Here is a 19616-nt window from a genome sequence, read left to right as displayed (position 1 = left end):
CAGTATTTTGCAATCTGGAGATCACAGTCATCCTTAAATTCAAAAAGTCCTCAGTCAAATGACTAGTGAAAATGCAAGAGGGAGGAAAAATGTAAGTAACAAGTACTGTGGATGGCAACACAGTGTACAATGGGTCTGTGATTTCTTCTCTCCCTGCCCCCCCCCCAAACAGCCTCCTTAAGCTGAAGGACTGCTTTACTTAAGACACAACTCTAAAGGGCAGTTTAGGGCAAGAAACAACCAGGCGCTCTCACCCGCCCCCAGAAGGAGTCCCTCTTCTGACTGCAGAGGAGCCTAGAGAGATTATTCTGAGTTAGTCAGACCATCAATACTCTTGCCCCCACCGAAATATGAAAAGACTTACTACTGTTATTCTCCGCTAAATGTCACTTAAATTCAGAACTATAAGGAAAAGTCCTGCAGAAATTCAAGATTTCTGACACACCGTTTCTTACAAAATGTCATTGGACATAGCTGTCTCTTTTGGCATTGCACACCTCGGATAATCTCTTGAGTTCAGTGGAACCATGGTACCAAAAAGGTTGTCTGGAGTGTATGGGGACACCCAGGTAGTTGACCGGGCACTGACAGCAGCCTCCAGAGCAGACACTGCCTGAACGTCTCCAGTCCCTAAGCTCAGGGAAGTTTCTCAAAACTTCATGCTAACAGAAACTAGATGTTGAGACCCTCATCACTGGATGCACCAGGACATTGAGAAGACCTCAAATGGATTTAGATTCTTTCCTGGAACAAGTCACCAAGTACCTGTTTACAAACCTTATCTGCTGCACTTGCATTGTATACGTTCCCACAGCTCAGCCTGGGACACTAAAGTCACTACCAACTCAAAACATTTTATTTCTGCTTTGAACCATTCTGCAATGGAGCCTGTTCCTTTCTGTTGACTACAGAATGAGAGATTTCTCTCCACTGACTACAGACTGACTACAGAGAGTTTTCAGTGTCTTTTAAAAATGCTTACTTAGTGCTTTTTGTAAAGAAACAGAAAAAGTAAAAAAAAAAAAAAAAAACCAACCAACAAACCCACAACCTGCTGCTCATCATTCAAGGTGCTAGCTCAAATCTCTGTCAATACGAAATTAATTCCTGCTGTCAAAGATTTGCCTTACGGCTGGCTATACAAGAAGAGTAACTTCACTAGGTATTCTAGGTCCCTATATTCAGGTAGTATATTCAACTCCTCTCAATCTATTTAAACCTTCCCTTCCTACCCATCATCACAGTATCTGAATGTTGAGTCTGCTCACTGAACTCTAAAGAAGTTCAGCTTCAAAATGCAGTGAATTAAACCTGCTATTCAGCCGGTCTGAAATCTTTTACCCCTGTAACTTAAAACAACATACTCTGCTTTTCTTGAAGTGCATGATTGGTTATTCACAATTATTATTCATTCACAATTCTATGAAAATTAATACTGTACCATTCATAGTGAACATCAATCCACTAAAATTAAATGACATAATGGACCGTTACCTCTCACATCCATTTTTTGTATGCATCGCTATTTTTGACCTCAAGTTATCACAAAAAAACCCCATTTTTTTAATGAATCCCCAGCATTTTATCTCAAAAACAGAATAGAAAAAGAGTGTTTACTTTTCTACCAAGGTCTCACTTAAACCTGGAAAGGTTGCTACATATTTCTTTCATAGCAACAAAAGATCTTAGCTCTCTGAATTCATGATCAAGTCCTTGTTTTATATATTCCCAACAGCGCCTCAAAATCTACTCCTCAGTGTTATACAATAGCTTTCAAACATACATCTGCTGAAAGTCTGCTATTCACAGGACTGGTTCGTTTTCATTGCCAGTAGGACCACAATGGTTTCAGATACAATGAAACTAAGACTTTCTTCCCTATCAAATCGAAACAAAGCAAGAAGCAGAACTTTAGAGAAGACACAGACACAAGTTGTTGACATAGTCACAATTTCAAAGGCAGTACTTATATTTAAGTACTATCCAAAACATAGGAACCAATTCTTTCTACTCTCCTTCTAGATTGATAAACCTACAGATCCACAGGCTAAGACCAGCAACAACATTACTTTCTATGCCATGTGGAAAGCCCACAACTTTAATTCCCCTTTTGCTAGCAGAAAATGTAGGAACATGTGCATGTCATCAGAATTTTCCATTGCAGATACTTCTCTCCTAAAGCTGCTATTGAAAACCATTGACAACAGTGACAATGAAACACAATTAAAACACACATGCAAAAAGAAAAAATAACCCTCCCCAAAACCCAGCAATTAAAAGCAAACACCAAAAATTTCCTTACCGCTCCCCTATAGCAAAAATGAAAAAAATAAACATACTACATACACTAATTAGGTGGTTTGGTGTGCTATTGGAAAGTACCCTGATGATATGTATGGTTTAAAGCCTATACGAGCAAAAAGACGTTCCTTATTACATAAAACTGCAGAGTAGCTAATCCAAGGGAGTATCTGGTGCGGATGCATTCGCTTTGCTCTCAGAGGGACCCCAGGTCTAATCTGGCAAACCTCACTCCCTAAAGGTCCAGAGACAATTCAACCTGCAAACTGTTAAAACACGAGTTTTTCCCCAAGCAAGGATATTCATGGTATTAAACTGTGCTAAACCCAGTAGGCAGATTTGTGATATAGACTACAACCTGCCACGATCACCATTCCTAAAGTGTCTGAACGAGCATAAGAATGCTGCTGCTCATGTTTAGAAAAGGCAAACCAAAACTTTACAGAACTGATCGCTAAGGCAGACAATTTTTTCTCTAAGAACCAAGGTCTGTTCTCCGTACTTACACATACCGTCATTTTATAATGCATGTGAGAATCGGAAGAGAACAGGACGCTCTTCAGTCTTATCTCATGTGTGCAATATAGATTACAGGCATCTCCTGTGACGTCAGAAGAAGTCACAGAAGACATACAGTCTACTGTATTACTTCCCAGTTTGTATGTAATTCATTTCCTGGGTTTGAGTGGTTCCACCACTTTAGCTGCCACAGATCTAGTATATGTCTTCAGGTGCAACAACATAACTAAATATGTGTTTATGGACATTGGTATCACAGGTAAGTATAGAAGTTACCTCAGCTGATGCAGTTCTTGAAATAAAGTATGTGAATTTTCTCTTAATTCGCATTAGTCATTTGTGGAAAAGCACCAAACAAGGACATTTCCATACAAGCTGTTAGCGTTTCAATAATTTTCTTCACTAGCTCAAAGCAAAGATGAAGATTGGACCTATGTTAGCAAAAGCAACCAAATGGGGGTGCTTTTGCCATTCTGCTTGGCCACAACGACACATTCGGACAGTGGCTTGGGCCAGACTTGTAACTGGAAGAGTTCGGAAAGAGATACAACTGGGCTGTGTGTCGGTGTGCTTATGCCCTGAATGGCAAGATGTTAGTGAGGAAAAGGAGAGACTGCAAACATTATACATTGGTGCCCGTGAAAGATTTTCAGAAATTGGAGAGTTTGTGCCCATTATAATACATGCTTCTTTAGAGCATGAGACCGAATGCCCCAGAATCAGTAACCGAGCTTTGGGATATACACAGCTTGTTTACAAATTTTATAGTTTTCAACACTTAGCTGGAATATCTGAACTGCATTACAATTTACTTCAAAAAAAAAAAAAAAAGGAGAAAAAGAACAGGCAAAATATACAAAGAGAATGATTTCAGTAAATTCAGATGGAAACAGAGGGAAGGCAGTGCAAAGGCTGAATTATCTGTCATCTAATTAGCCTTAGGAATGTGGCAATCTTTGTCTGATGGATAGAGACAATAAGCCAATGATTTCTAGAGACTTAACGTTTCTTATGAAGTGTTGTCCTTTCTCATCACTGCACTTAGGAAGAGAGCTGCTAAGTTGAAAACATGCAGAACTTTTTACTGTTTTGCCACTGCTCCAAGTTTTCCCAAGCAGCGATGGTGGACACGTAAAAAGTTTCAAACTCGTTTCCATGGGACTCTTGAAACCTTCTAGAAAGCACAATAATCTTGGCAGTTTCACCTTTGCTGCTCTTGCTATTAAAAAGACTGAGCAACAAGATATTAGTGTTACTGATGTAAGCTATTAATAGAAAAGGAGACACCCAAAAATAAAGAGGTTTAAAGGACAAAACACAATAACAGAGAATTCTTTCAATGCAACCAGGATAGTTGACATACAACGAAAACCACCAGGGCCCCTAATGCCCGGGGTTCTCTTCAGAAGGACAATGGACGCCAGAGACCAAAATTAGCATCTAAAAAAAATGAAAAGATATTTTGAGATAATTAGCTTTGTATACAGAAGGCAATGCCTTGTTCCCAACATCAGCAAAATTAGCTCTTACTTGCTGTTAATTCTTCTCATTGGCTACAAATGCAGAGGAAAATGAGCTGTCAAAGGTTGTTTTCCATAGTACAAATGAGAGCACAAACAGGAAGGTATATGTATGTTAATAAGCAGGGGAGCAATGATCAGCATGCCCTTGAGAGCAGAAACATTCCTTGAGCTTTCTGATAATCTGATGGTACAGTATGTTGCCTTAGCTATAAGCATTTAAAATGCATTTATGAAAATAATTCTGCTTGTGCAGAGTCTCTCAAGTTGATGTAGCTCTACTCCCGCACCGGTATTTGAAAAAACCCCACCTTTTTCTGTCCATTTGCGACATCTACATCATTTATATATGCACAATATGCAACAGCTTCTCTAATGAACTGCAGCGGTCCTCAATATTATTTATTGTACAGTGCCTACAAAGACCAATTAGATCACCACTCCCTCGCTCTGCAGAGATGGAAGAAAATATTTTCATTAAAAAAATGATAGAAACCTTTCTTTATACAAACTCTTTTTCCTCAAGCAAAAGTCTATTTTCTACTTCAAACATGACCGTTTTAAAACTGGAACCCAGGTATCAGTAATAAATAATCTTCACATTAAAAGTTTTATGCAATTTTTTTTAAAGTATGGTTCTCATTGCAGAAATGTTTCCCACGCCCATCTCCTCAGGCCGGATAACTTCATCCTTTGTTTTTGATTTGGATCTGTGGTAACGTGACTGCTAATTCTAGGATGAATCTTGACAACATTTGCTCCTTTAAGTAGCCTTTACCTGAAAAGTAGTGACAACTGATCAATCACCCATAGGCCTGCTTAGGAGAGTGAAGTCCCCTTGATTTAAAACTCGTGACCTGGTCCCATCTGATGGTACATGGCGTGTGAAGGAATGTGACAAGTGATTTTAATAAAGCGCATCATTCTCTCCATTCCCGATTCCTTTTTCTCACGTAAATGATTATTCCTGCTTTGAACCTATCTAAATGTCATTACCTAGGCCAAGCGTTAATAAGAGGCTTGCGCTGCTGCTAGTGCATCCTTTTCTTGCTCAGTAAAAATTTTCAAGTTTGCTTTCAGTTTCTGAAAATGTTAAAAGCTCACTTAAGCTACTCCAAAATACAGTATTTACTTTTTTAAAACTATATCTATTTGACCCTGTAGTTTACAACCACTTTTAGAAAGCTTACAGTAACACTACAATTCTACATTAGCTTACCTGCTCATCCACCTGCTGATACATTCCTAAGGGGCATTTCTGTTGATATTTTTACTGTGAGTTTTGCATGTATTCTTGTCACCATGAGTTAGCAAATATGTTTTCCTTCACAGACTTTGAAAACAATCATAGTATAACATCTTAGCACATTCCACAGTCATCATAACCTCCTGGCTGTTGAATGCATTAAAAAAAAAAAAAAAAAAACCCACACCAAACAACACACAAAACCCCACAACCTTTTATCTGTAAAAGATAAAATGTAAGCCATTTTTTGTTCCCATTGCAGCAAAAAAAAATGAAAAGTATGCCTCTGAAAGTTAAATGGATCTGAAGAACTTCAGTGATTAATTTTATGTTTCCAAATTGCTGGAAAAGGTTACATTCCTACCATTCCACTCAAGATTCACTACTTCTATTCAAGATTCTTTTTTTAGACAGAGTGCATGAATAAATCACATCTAATAAGATACATCCAGCTACAAAGAATCAGATAACTTAGGTGGAGAACAGCATATACAAATGAAATGTTTTCCGGAACACAAAAGGATTAAGGGTTGATTACAACCGATAGAAAGACCATGGGCATTTTGAATTTCTGATCTGCTAACACATCTTCCTTTTCCTACGTACTGTTCTACTGATTTTGGTCCCTGAAATCTACTGGGGTTTTTCTGCTGTAGTTCTCTTAGTACCTGTCTGCAAGAGAGGAATTGGCAACAATGCTGGTTGCTATTGATACCGACTCACACTTTCTCAGCAAAACTATTCAGTAAGAGGTAGAGGGATGGAGAAACATGAATTCTTTCCTTCCCTGCTATAAGGTTAACTGCTTAACAAAGGTGCTTCCAGCACCTGTTCTGCCAGCACACGAACACTTGGTCTAATGAAAATAAGAAACGGGGCACAGGCCATTGATAGGTCTCTAGCTGCATATCTCCACATCCGTAGGAATTCTATACCTCAGACATCTGATTTGGTAACAATAAAATCAGCCACGTATATATTACAGGAAGGGACATTTCTTTAGTTTCTTAACTTTAAGCCCAGACACTTTTGAGGTGCCACAATACCATTGCACAGGCTAACCGTCTTGCTAAGCAGGTCTATTTTTAGGCGGTTTCTTTGTTATTGTATCTCGGTGCCTACTTTTTAAACTCGGCTCTACTTTCCCTGGTAGCCGAGCTTACAAGTGCTGCCACATGTCTCCTCTCAAGAGAGGTATAAATATATAATTGTTTTAGTTCCGTAACAACGTAATGATACACTGTTAACGTACACGGGCCGATAAGTCTGAAAGAAAAAAAAAAAACCAACAAAAACACAACCCCAAAAGGTAACACAGCTGCAGAAGAGCTCCAGCATCACAACTTCACCCACGCACACCTGTACGGCAAACTGCGGGCCACGCATCCCCCCCCCCGACACGGCCCGCGTCCCTCCTTCACCGAAGGCCACCGGCCTGCCAGGGAAAAAAACGGCGACCAACTTAAGCCCACGCTCGGGACCGCCGCCGCCCGACTTTCTTCAACTCCGCCGTGCGCCCACCCGCAGCCTTCCCCGGCCAACCCGCCGCCAAACTACCTGTAACGCAGCCCCCGTTTCCCTCACGCCCTTCCCCAAACCCCCTTCCTCCGAGCCCAAACCGCGGGCGCTACACCCCCCCCCCATCCCACACACACACTCTGCGGGCAGCGGGGGACCCGCCCCGCCGCCCCCTCCCGCCTTTTTCTCCTCACACACGCACATTTCCACACACGCTTCCACTCACACACCCGTTATTTCCACACACGCGCGCGGTATTTCCGCGGCATTTCCACACACACGCGCGGTATTTCCACACACACACGCACCCCCCCCCGGCTCCGCCGCCACTCACCAGCTGCGCGCCGCACACCGCCACCAGCGTGCACCGGCCGCTGCAATAGCCCATGGCTCCCGGCGTCCCGCTCCGCCGTCCCCTCAGGCGGCGGCAGGAGGAGAACACCGCCCGGCCGCCGCCCGCCTCCCGCCTGCCGGCGCTCCCCAGCCCGGGACCCGCATGGGGGCGCGCCCGTTCGTTCGCCCGTTCGTTCGCCCGCCCGCTTCACTCGCCCGCCCCTAGCCGCGGCCGCAGCGCTCGGCGCCCGGCGGAGACGGCGGGGCCGTCCGCCCCCGCGGAGGGCGGCACAGCCGGGGGAAGGGCGGCGGCAGGTGCCTGCAGGAGCAGCCGCGCTCTGCCCAGCAGCCCCAGAGGCATCTGGGCTGCAAAGTTTGCCCCCCCTCCCCTTTCAACTCCGCTCGCAAAGCGGCCGGGCTCGCAGCCGGCTGCGGCGGGGGGGGGGGGGGGGGGAAGGAAGGCGGGGAGGGGAGGAGGGAGGGACGGGGAGGCGAGGCGGGAGGGACGGGGAGGCGAGGCGAGGCAGGCGGCGGTGCTGAGCTCAGTTCACGCTCGGAGAGCGGCTTCCCTCCTGCCCACGGCACAGCCGCTCCCCCACCCTCCTTCCTTCCTCCTCCTCCTCTTCCTCCCAGCCAGCCCCGGCAGTGGAACCCCCCCGTCTTCTCCTCAGGGGGCTCCCCGGCCGCCGCTTATTGTCTGTGAGGGGCGAGGCGGGGGGCGGCTTCACCCTCCCGCGGGTGCCTTTTGTCTCGGCGGGACACCGCTCCGCCGGGGTTCCCCCGCACCGCACCGAGCCCGCCGCGGCTCACAGCCCCTCCGCTGGGGGGGGGGGGGGGGCTCGGCAGGGTCCGCTGTCCCGGCAGGGCAGCGCTGGGGGGGGGGGGACGGGGACAGCAGAGCGCGGTCCGCGGAGCGGAGAAGCGCAGCCACCCCCCCGCCCCGCGGTGGAGCTCGCTGCTGCCGCCTGCCGGGCCGCGGTCGGCGGTGCAATTTGGGGAAAAGCGGCCCCGGGCGGTTCTGCCTTCGCCGAGGCTGCTGCCGCCGTTTTACGGTCGGCACCGGGGAGAGCTCCCGGAGAGCCCCGGGGCTCCGGCCTGGCCTCCGGTCCGCAGCCGTGTCCCTCCCAGGCAAAGCAGAGGAGAGAGGAGGAGGCTGACGTGGAGGACCGGGAGGGATCCGGAGCTGCAGGGCGAGGGCTGGAAAAGAAGAAGAGCAGGGAAATTTGGAGAAAAATACTAATTGGTTTCAGGGGGCTGGTTCTGCTCACCATCATGACGAGGAACGTTTGCACTTAGTGGCGCGGTCCAGCCTTTCTCTGCTATCAAAGGCATGGGGAATACATAAAGTAGGTGGGAAACGGTATGTCAAGTTCTGCTGTGTCAATCCGCCTCCAAAGGCTTTTCCTTGCTGTGTCATCGGCAGCAGTCTTGACATTGCGTTCATACCAGGTCACTTTTTTGCTGAGCCGCCCGTTGACAGAGGCAGTTTTAGCAGTGACAATTATGAGCTGGAGGAGCGCCGCTAGGTTTTCTGAGCACACGTGGATGTTTGTTTGCAGCACAAACATTCTGTGAAACTGGACACTCTCAGGAAGCTTAGAACCCCATGTAGTTTGTCTCTCACTTTCCGAGCGGGTCTGTCAAAATAGTTGGCAGGCTGTCAAATGGACGGTTATGATTCCTAAAATGCCTTGTAACGTAACGAGCGCTCCTCGGGGGAGCAAAATGCACACAAAGGTGACACTGGTTGTCCTCTACTCTGTAAGGACATCCTTCTGATTGTCAGCTTCTGTGCGATCGGAAACAGCATTGACCTGTCAAATCGCTGGTCATGCAGAGTACCAAACACAGCGAACACATTCGCTCTAGGACCTAAGGAGGCAACAGCTAGTGAGAGCTGTATCTGAGAACAAATAAAGCCGTGGAGCTGCTGAGGCTCGGAGAGCACAGATGTCCAGCAAGTGGCAGAGAATAGCTCAGGTACCTCTGGACTCAAATAGTCTTTCTTGACTTCTTCAGCATGCCATTCGTGCATTTTGCAGGAGTGACATTGGTGTGCAGGTATTAGCTGGTATTATGGTTGTTTGAACTTTAGATTTGAGCTAGACAAGATGTAGCAGTAGACTCTGCGGTTGCTGTGTAATTACTCCTGTCTCATCCCAGGCATGTTAGCGTTTGTGTACTGATCTCTTCTAGTATAGTGAATCCTGCCTGAATGAGGCGCTGAGGTGGTCAGAAAAACCAATGGAAAACACTTTTTATTTACCCACAGCGATTGTCTCTGCGTAAAACTGGCGAAGTGGCAATATCGGTGTATCTGATTATCTGAGACTGGGAGCTGGGAAGCTAACAGGAGAAGGGGTGACTTGTATTCATTTAGACTCTTAAGAGGAAGCTAACGCTAGTGCTCTCTGTGTGTCCGTAACTGATCTGGTTGTTTATTACAGTGGGAGGTTTCCTAAGGAAAATGTGGGCAGTAGTGACACAGTCCAAAAGGATGATCTCCGCAGACTCCTACAGCTTCCCAGAGCTCCCTGATCCTTTTCTTTTCTCAGCACCTTCTCCTATAGCTTTGCTTTTTAGTAAGAGCCTCCACTTCTTTGCCTACTCCTGAGCTTCAAAGTAATTGTGTCTCTCTCTTCCACTCTCCTCCAGTTCCCCCTGGTCTAGGGCTTACCTTTCTCCATGTCACTCCTATCCTTTCAACCTCTCCTTCCTTTGGGCTTCTCTGGGCTGTCTGTGCCCTGTTTTTCAGCAGGGGTTGGGTAGCCTTTCTTTGCTCTGTCCTACAACAGCAGATGTACAGGTACGGACGGCATTTTGTCCTGTCTCTGCTTTTGGCCAGAGCTGCTTGGTAAGGGCCCTCTTAGGAGCAGAATAAAGCCTCGGCAGAGGAAGTCGAAGAAGTCAGTTGTGCGAACTGCTCTGTTCCCTGACCTTTGTCTGAGCTCTGGTGCTGCCTCTGGTGCTGTTTCCCTCTGCTGCTGTTCCAGTCTTTCTACCTTTCCAAGCACGAACCTTCCCAAAAGCTGAGTATTCCTCCATCTCCGTTAAGCTTGTTGACAATAGTGACGTTTAGGTTGTCTGCAAGAGTCTCCAGCCGTAACCCACCATTGAGGTGTCAAAGAAGATTCCTCCTCCCCATAAGCCAACAGAGTCGCCACAGTTAGGCTTGCTGCGGGCTTGCCTTTGCTTGCTCTGTGCAATCAGAGAAGCTACAAATTATATATATTGGGAGGGAAAAAGAGTTATGGTATGACTCCGTAGAGCAGGCGGGGAAGGATGAGTAAAGCACGGCCCCTGAATCCTTACTGGACTGCTCACTGAGCGCTCGAGGTGAGCCACAGGATTCAGCTCTCGTGAGGTCAAATGCTCAGGGCCTTTCCCAGGCCAGTCTAAGCCTGTTCTCGGGGCCCCACAGCTTCGGTGTGCGGCGAGATCAGCTGTGTACATACAGTAATATTGTTTTGTAGCTTCCCAGTTAGACTTAACAAAAAGCCTGTTGTGTGTGCTCAGTGAGTAATTTCCAAATGTTCATAACTTTGTCAAAACAAAACCAATTTTCTGCAAAGCCAGGCTGTGCAGTGCACTTCACCGAAGGTTATTCCATGCAAAATATTAACTTGCAGATTCCAGTGGTTTCACCACTTGGTTTGTAACCGTAAAGAAGCCACAAAGGGGAAAAAAAGAAAAGGTAAAAATAGGTCTCCCTGTTTCCCTTCCCTCTTCTCATAATCAAGTGTAATTTTATTCTTAATTCTATAACTCATCTCTGGGAAGAGATCGGTTCCAAAATTTGTGACCGTCACGAATGACTGGAAACAGGAGGCTACAGATTCATTTTACAGTCCCAGTTACAAGACCTCGCTGCTAGTGCCTGTACACCCACAGTGTCTGCTCTGTCGAGGGGAGCGGGGAACGTGCCTTTCGATGGCATAACGGCAAAAGCCTGTGTCCCCCGCAGTGCCATCCCTATGGTGTGACAGGGCTTACTAATCGGCTGTAAGCCTGTCCCTAGCCTGTTCCTTCCCCGAGCCTGGGGGAGCGCCTGGGGGAGAGGGGAGCCCGGGGAGGGCTGCAGCTGCCAGCCCGCTCCATCAAATCTGCAGCCCCCGGGGAGAACAAGGACTTCGGAGAACGAGCCGCAGGCCAGATGAACCGGCATGAAGGGCCACAAGCGGCTCGGGAACCGTAGAGCTTGTATATCCGTTTCCTTTAATAAAACTTTGATGTGAAATCTGTTAAAGCCAGCGCGTCACCCCGAGCATTCCAGCCGTGTAGGAGCTTGCCCGTCCCACCGCCAGCACCCCGCCTGCCCAGGCTGTCGCAGGCGCTGGTAAATCGGCGTGGGCTCCTGCCTACTGTATCCGTTCTCATATCCAACCGGTCTGAGAACGCTTGGGGATTGATGATGTTGTCATCAATAGTAAAGGGAAAATACTGTTTCAATTTAACCAACACCTTGTTAACAGAGCAGACCTTGCTGTGTGACGTGCGTATACATTATCTGGGGAAAAAATCAATTAGGGGGGAAAATACATGATTAAAACATAATACAAAATTATTGCAGGCTTAAGCACAGTGCAGTAAGAATTCTATTCAAATCTGTAAGACTGTAGCAGTATTAAATTATTTTTTGAACCTCGTCCCTACCACGAAGATTGAGTGTCAGGTACTTTTTTTTCCTCCTGCAGGATTTCAAGACTTGATTGCCCAAATGACAGTTTACTTATTTTACTGTCACATACTTTTGTGAAATGCCATAACAAGTTGATTACAGGTTTCACATTTTGCATAGTGACAAAATCATCTGTCATATAATAGTCTGATGCCTGAAAGCCATTTAACTAAGAAGCAGTTTCTGCTGAAAATAATGATATTTGAGACATTAAGGTGGGTTTAAATGTGTGCATTTTCTAAGCAAGTCTTTGTTTTAACCGAACGAGAAGACCAGTATTATCCCTTTCAGGCATGAATTTAAGACTCGTAAAAGTCATCAGACAACAACTAGCCAGAGGGTGAGGCAAATTAGGAGGGGCATCATTTCATGAATGAAATGAAGGATGGAAATGGGAAGCCTAGTGATACATCCCAGCTGCTGCAAAGACGACAAAGTGCTTGGCTCCTATTTGGAAAACCCCTTATTCCTACCAACCTACGCTGGAGATCTGAGGCTGTGTCACGCATTCTGGCTACTGGAGAGAAAAACAGGCTCCCTTTCCCCTCTGCACAGACATATTGACTCACTGGAACTGGTGTGAAGAATAAGATTTACCTTCCTTATTCAACAATATCCATAACTTAGATGAGATATAAGTCATAAAAGTAATAAGAACAATCCATTCGTTTAATGTATTCAGTTTCTCGAGTGATCCTGAGTGACTGGATTTTGTAAATAATGTGATGTATCATTTCTACCTAGCGATGCTAACCAGTAAGGGAATTTTCCGGGCATTTTATTATAGCTAATGAGCGGCTGAAGTAGCAGCAGTAGCATTCTAACTTCTTGTGCGTGGGCAAAGGACAAGCCAGTTTTCAAAATGTGAAGGGAATAGGATGGGGAAGCTCAGCAAGCTGTTAGATTGAAGAAGAGAATGATGTGTCCCTGGCACGCTGTCATACACTGACTTTGTAGACTATGTAGCCATCACATACCTGCCATTACAAATGCTAGTAAAAAATAATAGTGAATTATACGTGAGGCTGAACGCTGCACCTATTTTGAGGGGTGCTGCAGCCAGGTGCTCCACTGACCTCCTGCAGTGGGATGCAGCCCAGGGCTCCTGTTGGGTATGAGCAGAGCTCAGCCGAGCAGTGCCCAAGAGCCTCTTTGACCTTCCTGGGCCACCAACTGCAGCACAACACAAGTGGCAAAAACCTGCTCTGGGGCCACAGAACGATAGCAGCCAAGTGCTGTCACTGCGTCCTTGCTGCTGAGTTTGTTCTCCACCCAGGCTGGGGAGACAGCGAGGATGCGACGGCTCTGGCGATTCTCAGACCGCTCCACCGTCTGCGGGTGAATGGGAAGAAGGAGGAATCGGCGGGGAGGAGGGACGTCTCGCTGTGTTGGATTGCTTCACACTGGGGCAGGGTTAACAGAATTGTCATCCTGGAGGCTTACCGCCGCTCTCGGTGGACATAATTTGTACAATGTTTTTCTTAACTAACACCATAATTTTCTGTGCCTTTCTGGGGAAAAAGAAGTCTAATAATGCTATCACTACTTTCTTTTTAGTCGATGCTTTCTCACTTGCGGATATTAAAACATTGTATAGGTAAATGAATATTATTGATCCTACGTTTCAGTAGACCTGAGCACAGAGGTTAGAAACACTTCATATGTTAGGTGCTTTGGACATACCCATAGTAGATTTCTGTTATCTGTCTCCTATAAACTTGTGTAACCTTTAGCAAGTCGCTTAAACATTCTGCTTCTTATATGCCTCATCTGGAAAATAACTGTGTTCTCCTTTTGCCTAGGGCAAGGTAACACAAGGGAGAAATCACTTTCCTAGCATTGGAATTTCCTTCCCCTTTTAAAATTGGCCAATGTGGAGGTCAAACTATTCTTTGTGACCATTGTTTTTTTCTGTTATTTGCTTTGTTGTCATGGAATCATGGATGCGTTTCCATTAAGAATATATTTTTAAGCATTCTACTATTGATGTGCTTGAAAGTTGCCTTTTCCATAAGCCACTGTCAAATCTAATTTCTATTTATTAAGTTTTTATTTAATATAGTCTAGATAACAAAATATTTTAATGTCTTTTAATTGTGAAATAAATGGGCTCTGTTTTCAGCAAATATTCTGATTACCAGTGAAACTAAAATCCTGACGTTTGAAAAACACAAGGAGATTTTGGTGTGTGATGAAGCTGTGCCAGAAGTGCGATTACAGTCTTAGAAATGGAGGAAAAAAAACAAAAGTCAAGTGGGAAAAGGGGAAAAAAGCCTCATCTGCAAAGAGGAAACTTGATGGGCGAATAGAAAAATAGAAGGAACCCTCTTATTGCCTTTGCGGAGAGATCTCATCACCACGGGAGCAGTTGGAAGAGCTCTCGCAGCTCTCAGCTAAAACCTTGATATTCTTGACAAACTACAACCCATCGGAAGAGGGCACTGTCTTCATGGATAGATACAGCACCCCAACTCGGTGGCAGCTCTTCTGGCAGATGGCGGGGGTGATGGATGGATGGATGGATGGATGGATGTGCAGCTTTCCAGGCAGCGAGTGCCTTTGCCCACCCTGCCCGCTGCCCCGGCCAGCACAGCTGCGCTGCCAGCCCCGCTGCCGCCTTCCCCCGGCCACCGGGGAAGGGAGGAGGCCGATGCAGAGATATACCAAGCTGGTGTAGAGATACCAGATTAACGGGCTCTCCACCAAGAGTGAAATGTAAGAAGGAAACGTGGAAGAAAGGCAGCAGGTCAAACGGTCTCTTCTAGGTTCTGATCTTGGAAAACTCTCCAGAGAGCATGAGTGGACTTGCAACTTGCATGACAGATCAGAGAGGATAACCCCTCATTATGCCTATTTAAAATTTTGATGGCTTTCTAAGTGAAATGGAGTCTCTCTCTTTACCCAGACTGGCCTCCTGCAAGAGGTCCTTGGTCTTCCTTGGGCTGATTTCTGATTGAACCAAATGCTGATCCACACATGATTTAAAATTTTCTACAAATGAGGAATGCACAACGTGTTATGTAATATATCCTAGGGATTCAGTAGAAGATATAATATTAAAAATTTGCATTTTAATTCTAGTCTAAAGCTTATTTTTCAAGAACTGGTTCTTGCTCAACCTCTGCCTGCAGCACTGAAGATTTCCCTTCAGAAATTAAAAAAGTCAAAAGTTTTCTTCATTCTATATGCTTGCCTAGAGTGTTACTATTTCAATATACCATCTTCCTTCTGGTAAGTTAAAGACCTTGGTCTCCCTGTGTCTTATACTACCAGGTAGGTTTTTCAATCCTTCAATCACTCTCACAGCATTTCTGGAAATCCTCCCTAGCTGTTCAATATTTTCTAGAAATGTGGGCAGAGGAAGTGAATATACTATATTAGTAGGGAATGTGGCATTATCAAATGCTAAAAGCCTTGTAGCGTTTTTGCTTACGTCATCTTGATGAGAGGTCCTGTCCATCTTGTGCATCTCCCACGACCTCTAGGGCCCCTTCTCTGGTTTTGTTTCCTGGGACAGGCTCCTCCATGGGTTCCCTCTGAATTACCTTGTCTGTTCTTGACTATGGGACTTCGTATTCTGCTCTGCTCAGACAAATATGTTTCTTTGTGTGCAGCTTGCCAAGTTACCCCAGTTGCATAGAAAGTAGCCAGTCCTCTCCACAACATGCCACTGAAGTTATTTTTCATCTTCAGACTATATTCATAGGAATTTCTTTTTTTCCTTTTATGTAGAAATAATTGAAATGGTAGATAGCACAAGGTGCTATTGACATATTCAGTGGTTGTTTTCCATTTAAAATTACAATTTGAGACCTACCAGTTAGCTACCTTTTTGACTACCTTAATAAGCTCTGTGTTGACTTTTCATCATTCTAGTTTTCTTCATCGAACGGTCATCAAAATGAGCTCACAAAAGTCTAAACTTTTTAAACCAAGGCACCGTCATCATCCAAACTTGTAATCTCATCAATAAAAGCCATCAAGTTAACTTGACAAGATCTGTTTTCCATAAACTCATGTTGATCAGCATTAATTATATTATCCTCCTTTAATTCTTTATTAATTGGGTCTTATATCAGCTGTTTCATCATTTTGCTTCGGATCAATGTTAGACTGACAGGTATATAATTGTCTAGGTCATCTCATTTACCCCTTTAAAATATTGGCACAACATTAGCTTTCCCTCTTTTCTCTGGGGCCTTTCTGGTGCTCCAACTCTTATTGAAAATCAACATTAATGGTCCAGAGAATTTCTTTGCCAGGTTTTTCTAAAACTCCTCAGTGAAAATTATCTGGACCTTTTTATTTGGAAATGTGTGCTGTTAGTAACTGCCTTTTAATTCTCTGGAGTGACCACTGGAATGGAAAGCATTTCAGCATTACCTTATGATAAAATTTCTACATTTTCCCCTCCTAAACACAGAACGGAGCTATGCACTGAGCACGCGTGGCTCGCCTGCATTCTTTATTCTGTGATTCCCACCTACTAGTACAAAGCCAATATTGTTCTTCTCTTCTATTTGCTTTTAATATCCTTTTAAAAAGCCCAAATAGTCTCTCTTCCTATTGACCTTAACAGCCATGGCAGGTCTTATTGCCTTTTCACTTTTGTAATTGATTCATCTTGATTTACTTGGACCTGGTGAGGTCCATTATAAAATGATTATGTATTCTTTTACTTTTGTTTCCTTTATCTATTTTCTCCAGTTCCTACTTCAATGTATGCTCATTATATTGTGGTACTCTTTTTTTTTTTTTCCCCCCCTCCATTCAATTTGGTTCTTAATTGCTCTCAACTCTCTGAAATCAACCCATTTAAAGCAATACACAAACAGTGCTGGCTGGGCTTTGTTCTCTGTGCAAATAGCAAATCTAGGAATTTGCGTAGATGTAACCATGATTTTTTTACCTAGTAATATGTGAGAAATTTTCACCTCTAACTTTTTGAAATTCTAGAGAAGTTTTAACACTGGCATCAGAAGTTCCTCAGCGTATGTCACTCAGGCTGAAGTCCCTCTGATAACACAGCCACTTATTCCTCCTGCATTATAGACAGGTACTCAGCTGAGCACCTGGCTTCCCACTGCAATATGGTAACTTGCAGCAAATCCCAGCTGGTACTTTGCACTTTGCCAGTCAAATTTACCCATAAACCTTCAATATTGATCGCTTCTACGCTGTCAGCACTTGGAAAGAGGTAGTGCCATTTTTGACATGAAGTGTCATTTTCCACTCTTTCTCCCCGCTTCATCTTTCCTAAATGGATTACAACCGGTGATTTCAACGTTCCAGTCATGCAGATCACCCAGGCAAGTCTCAGTAATGCCAATGAGGAGAAATTCATGCTCTTAAATGAGCCATTCCAATTCTTGTTTATTCACCAGGCTCCTAGCCTTGGAGTGTAGGCAGTTAAAGATTTTTTTTTTCTTCTTCACATCCCTTGGAGCTTTGATTAATTTTGTTCTTAGTGTCTTGATTTTGTGCTAAGTGACTGCTCTGTTCCCCTCCCCCCTCCGTCCTCCCCTTTTGTTATTAGTTTATCATCCTCAGGCAACATTTGCTAAAGGACCCCGGTGCCTTGCTGCCTGGTAAAACGCGCAGTGGAAGTTAGATGTTCCCAACGCAATGCATGTCAAGAGGCTAAAAGCAAATTCCCAACAGCAAGAGCAGAGTGCTGCCAAAGATAGTCAGTAGGAATTTCTCCAGAATCGGGCATCTTCTCCCACCATGATTCACATCCCTTAAACATCCTTTAGGATATAATTTCCCATTACATTTCTGCTAGTAGTGAGACCAGTTGAAGAAGTTCCCACTTTCCCCTGTCACCAAGGCCTCACCCACGATTGCCCCCCTTCCCAGAGATGCTGTACAACTCCACAGGGAAGCAGGCTGTCAATAGCAGAGCCGTGAAGAGATCCAGCTTTCCAAAACCCCTTCTCCGCGGCAGGCTGGGAGGGTGGGAAAGCCTGCGGGAGAGCCGGACGGCGAGCGCGTAGGTGGGAGCGGGGTCCCCGTTTTTCCTTGTCCCAGCCCTGCAGTGGCAGGGTTGGTTGCCAGAAGTCCCCTGGTCAAAGCGGCAGAGGCAGGAGCCGTGCCTTCCCTTCCACATGGTGACCATGGGGGGAAAGCAGCGCTTGGGGTCACCGTCTGAATTTGCAGGTCCTCCTGGCTCTTGGGTGGGAGTCCCGGCACTCTCCGATGGGGAAGATGTAGGCAACGAGGTCTCTTTTGGGTGATGCTCCTCTCCTGTGCCCAAAAAGCTGCTGCGGAGAGCACAGGACCAGCTTCCAGCTATGTGATTAACACAGTTCTCAGAGAGTAGGGGAAGGGCTTTAACAGATCAGGTTTTGCTCGCTGGCTTAAAAAGTTTATCAAATAGCAGTGTCGCGTTTTGTGTCTCGGCATTGGGGTAACTGCAAACTATGCTGTGGTTTATATGTGCTACTTGAAGAAGATCCTTTCCATTTATCTTTCATGAATGGTGATTTTCTTCAACTATAAAGCTGACACAGAGATTTGAGACAGATTTAATACGTGGAGATGATAGTAGCAAGATGTTGTTGTGCTAAAAGAAGATACATGTTGGAAAAATATTAACCTTTACAGACCACTAAATGTATATTAGTTTAGTTATAATAATAACCCCCAAACTATTTTTTTTTTTTTCCAGATTAATTTTCTTTTTCTGTCAGAGTGAAATAAGGAAAGTTTAGGTCAAACAGTTCCTCGGGACAGGAATTAGATCTTTTGGTGGAAGGTAGCTATAGCAAAGCTGTAAAAAACCTATCATCTCATCATAAAAACTGTGAAGTAAACCTCTTCCCTGCTATCACCAACCTACCAGAGAGCCGTGAAGGTAGATTAAGCTTTGATCTTTAATTATGATTCTTTTTTCTTTATAGTAATGAGCTCCTGAAGTTTCCACCAAGCTGATGATTTAGAAGTAACAGTCTCTGATTATTTTTAGAAACGTAGGGTCTATTTTGTCCTCTCACTCGTCCCATTAGCTTCTCCTTCTTTAAACCTTTCTTTAAAATTAATCTTTGATATGCTTTTTCCAACATGAAACATAGAGCTCACAAACCGCTGAGACACACGTAAGCTTAACAAGCAACCGCCTGAACAGTGTAGCCTGGTATTACCAATTCCAGTTCTTTTTATGAAATACTTTTGTTCTAAGTTGTGCTTTAAATCTAAATTGAATTTTCAGGACAGAGATCGGGCCTTTAACTGTATCATAAAATGTTTAATACATTTGGGCATTTAAAAAATGAACATTAAAAAGGCTAGAACATTAAAGAACTGTGTTCCTTAAGCTCCTATTTTGTGTATCCTGTTAAGATTTATTGCAGATTTTTTCAGTTGCTCTTAAACTCACTGAGCATTTCAAAGGGATTTAATTTCTTTTTTTTCCCTTCAGCTGCAGCAGTGTTTTGGGGTTGTGTGGCAGGGTTTTGGTAGCAGGGCAGGGGCTGCAAGGCCGGCTCCTGTGAGAAGCTGC

General features: G+C 44.7%; 1 protein-coding gene across 1 annotated transcript in view; it reads right to left on the bottom strand.

Annotated features, from left to right (window-relative positions):
- Positions 1-7866, bottom strand: part of NKAIN2 (sodium/potassium transporting ATPase interacting 2) — a 558604-nt gene extending 550738 nt beyond the window's left edge. Inside the window, exon 1 of the mRNA XM_069805165.1 lies at positions 7439-7866. Within this exon, the coding sequence (XP_069661266.1) occupies positions 7439-7492 (54 nt within the window). The 5' untranslated portion in view covers positions 7493-7866. The remainder of the gene's footprint in view (positions 1-7438) is intronic.
- Positions 7867-19616: the final 11750 nt, after the last annotated feature.

The sequence above is a fragment of the Haliaeetus albicilla genome, chromosome 17, assembly GCF_947461875.1.
Source record: "Haliaeetus albicilla chromosome 17, bHalAlb1.1, whole genome shotgun sequence".
In the NCBI taxonomy this organism is placed as follows: domain Eukaryota; kingdom Metazoa; phylum Chordata; class Aves; order Accipitriformes; family Accipitridae; genus Haliaeetus; species Haliaeetus albicilla.
This window is presented reverse-complemented; position numbering and strand designations above follow the sequence as displayed.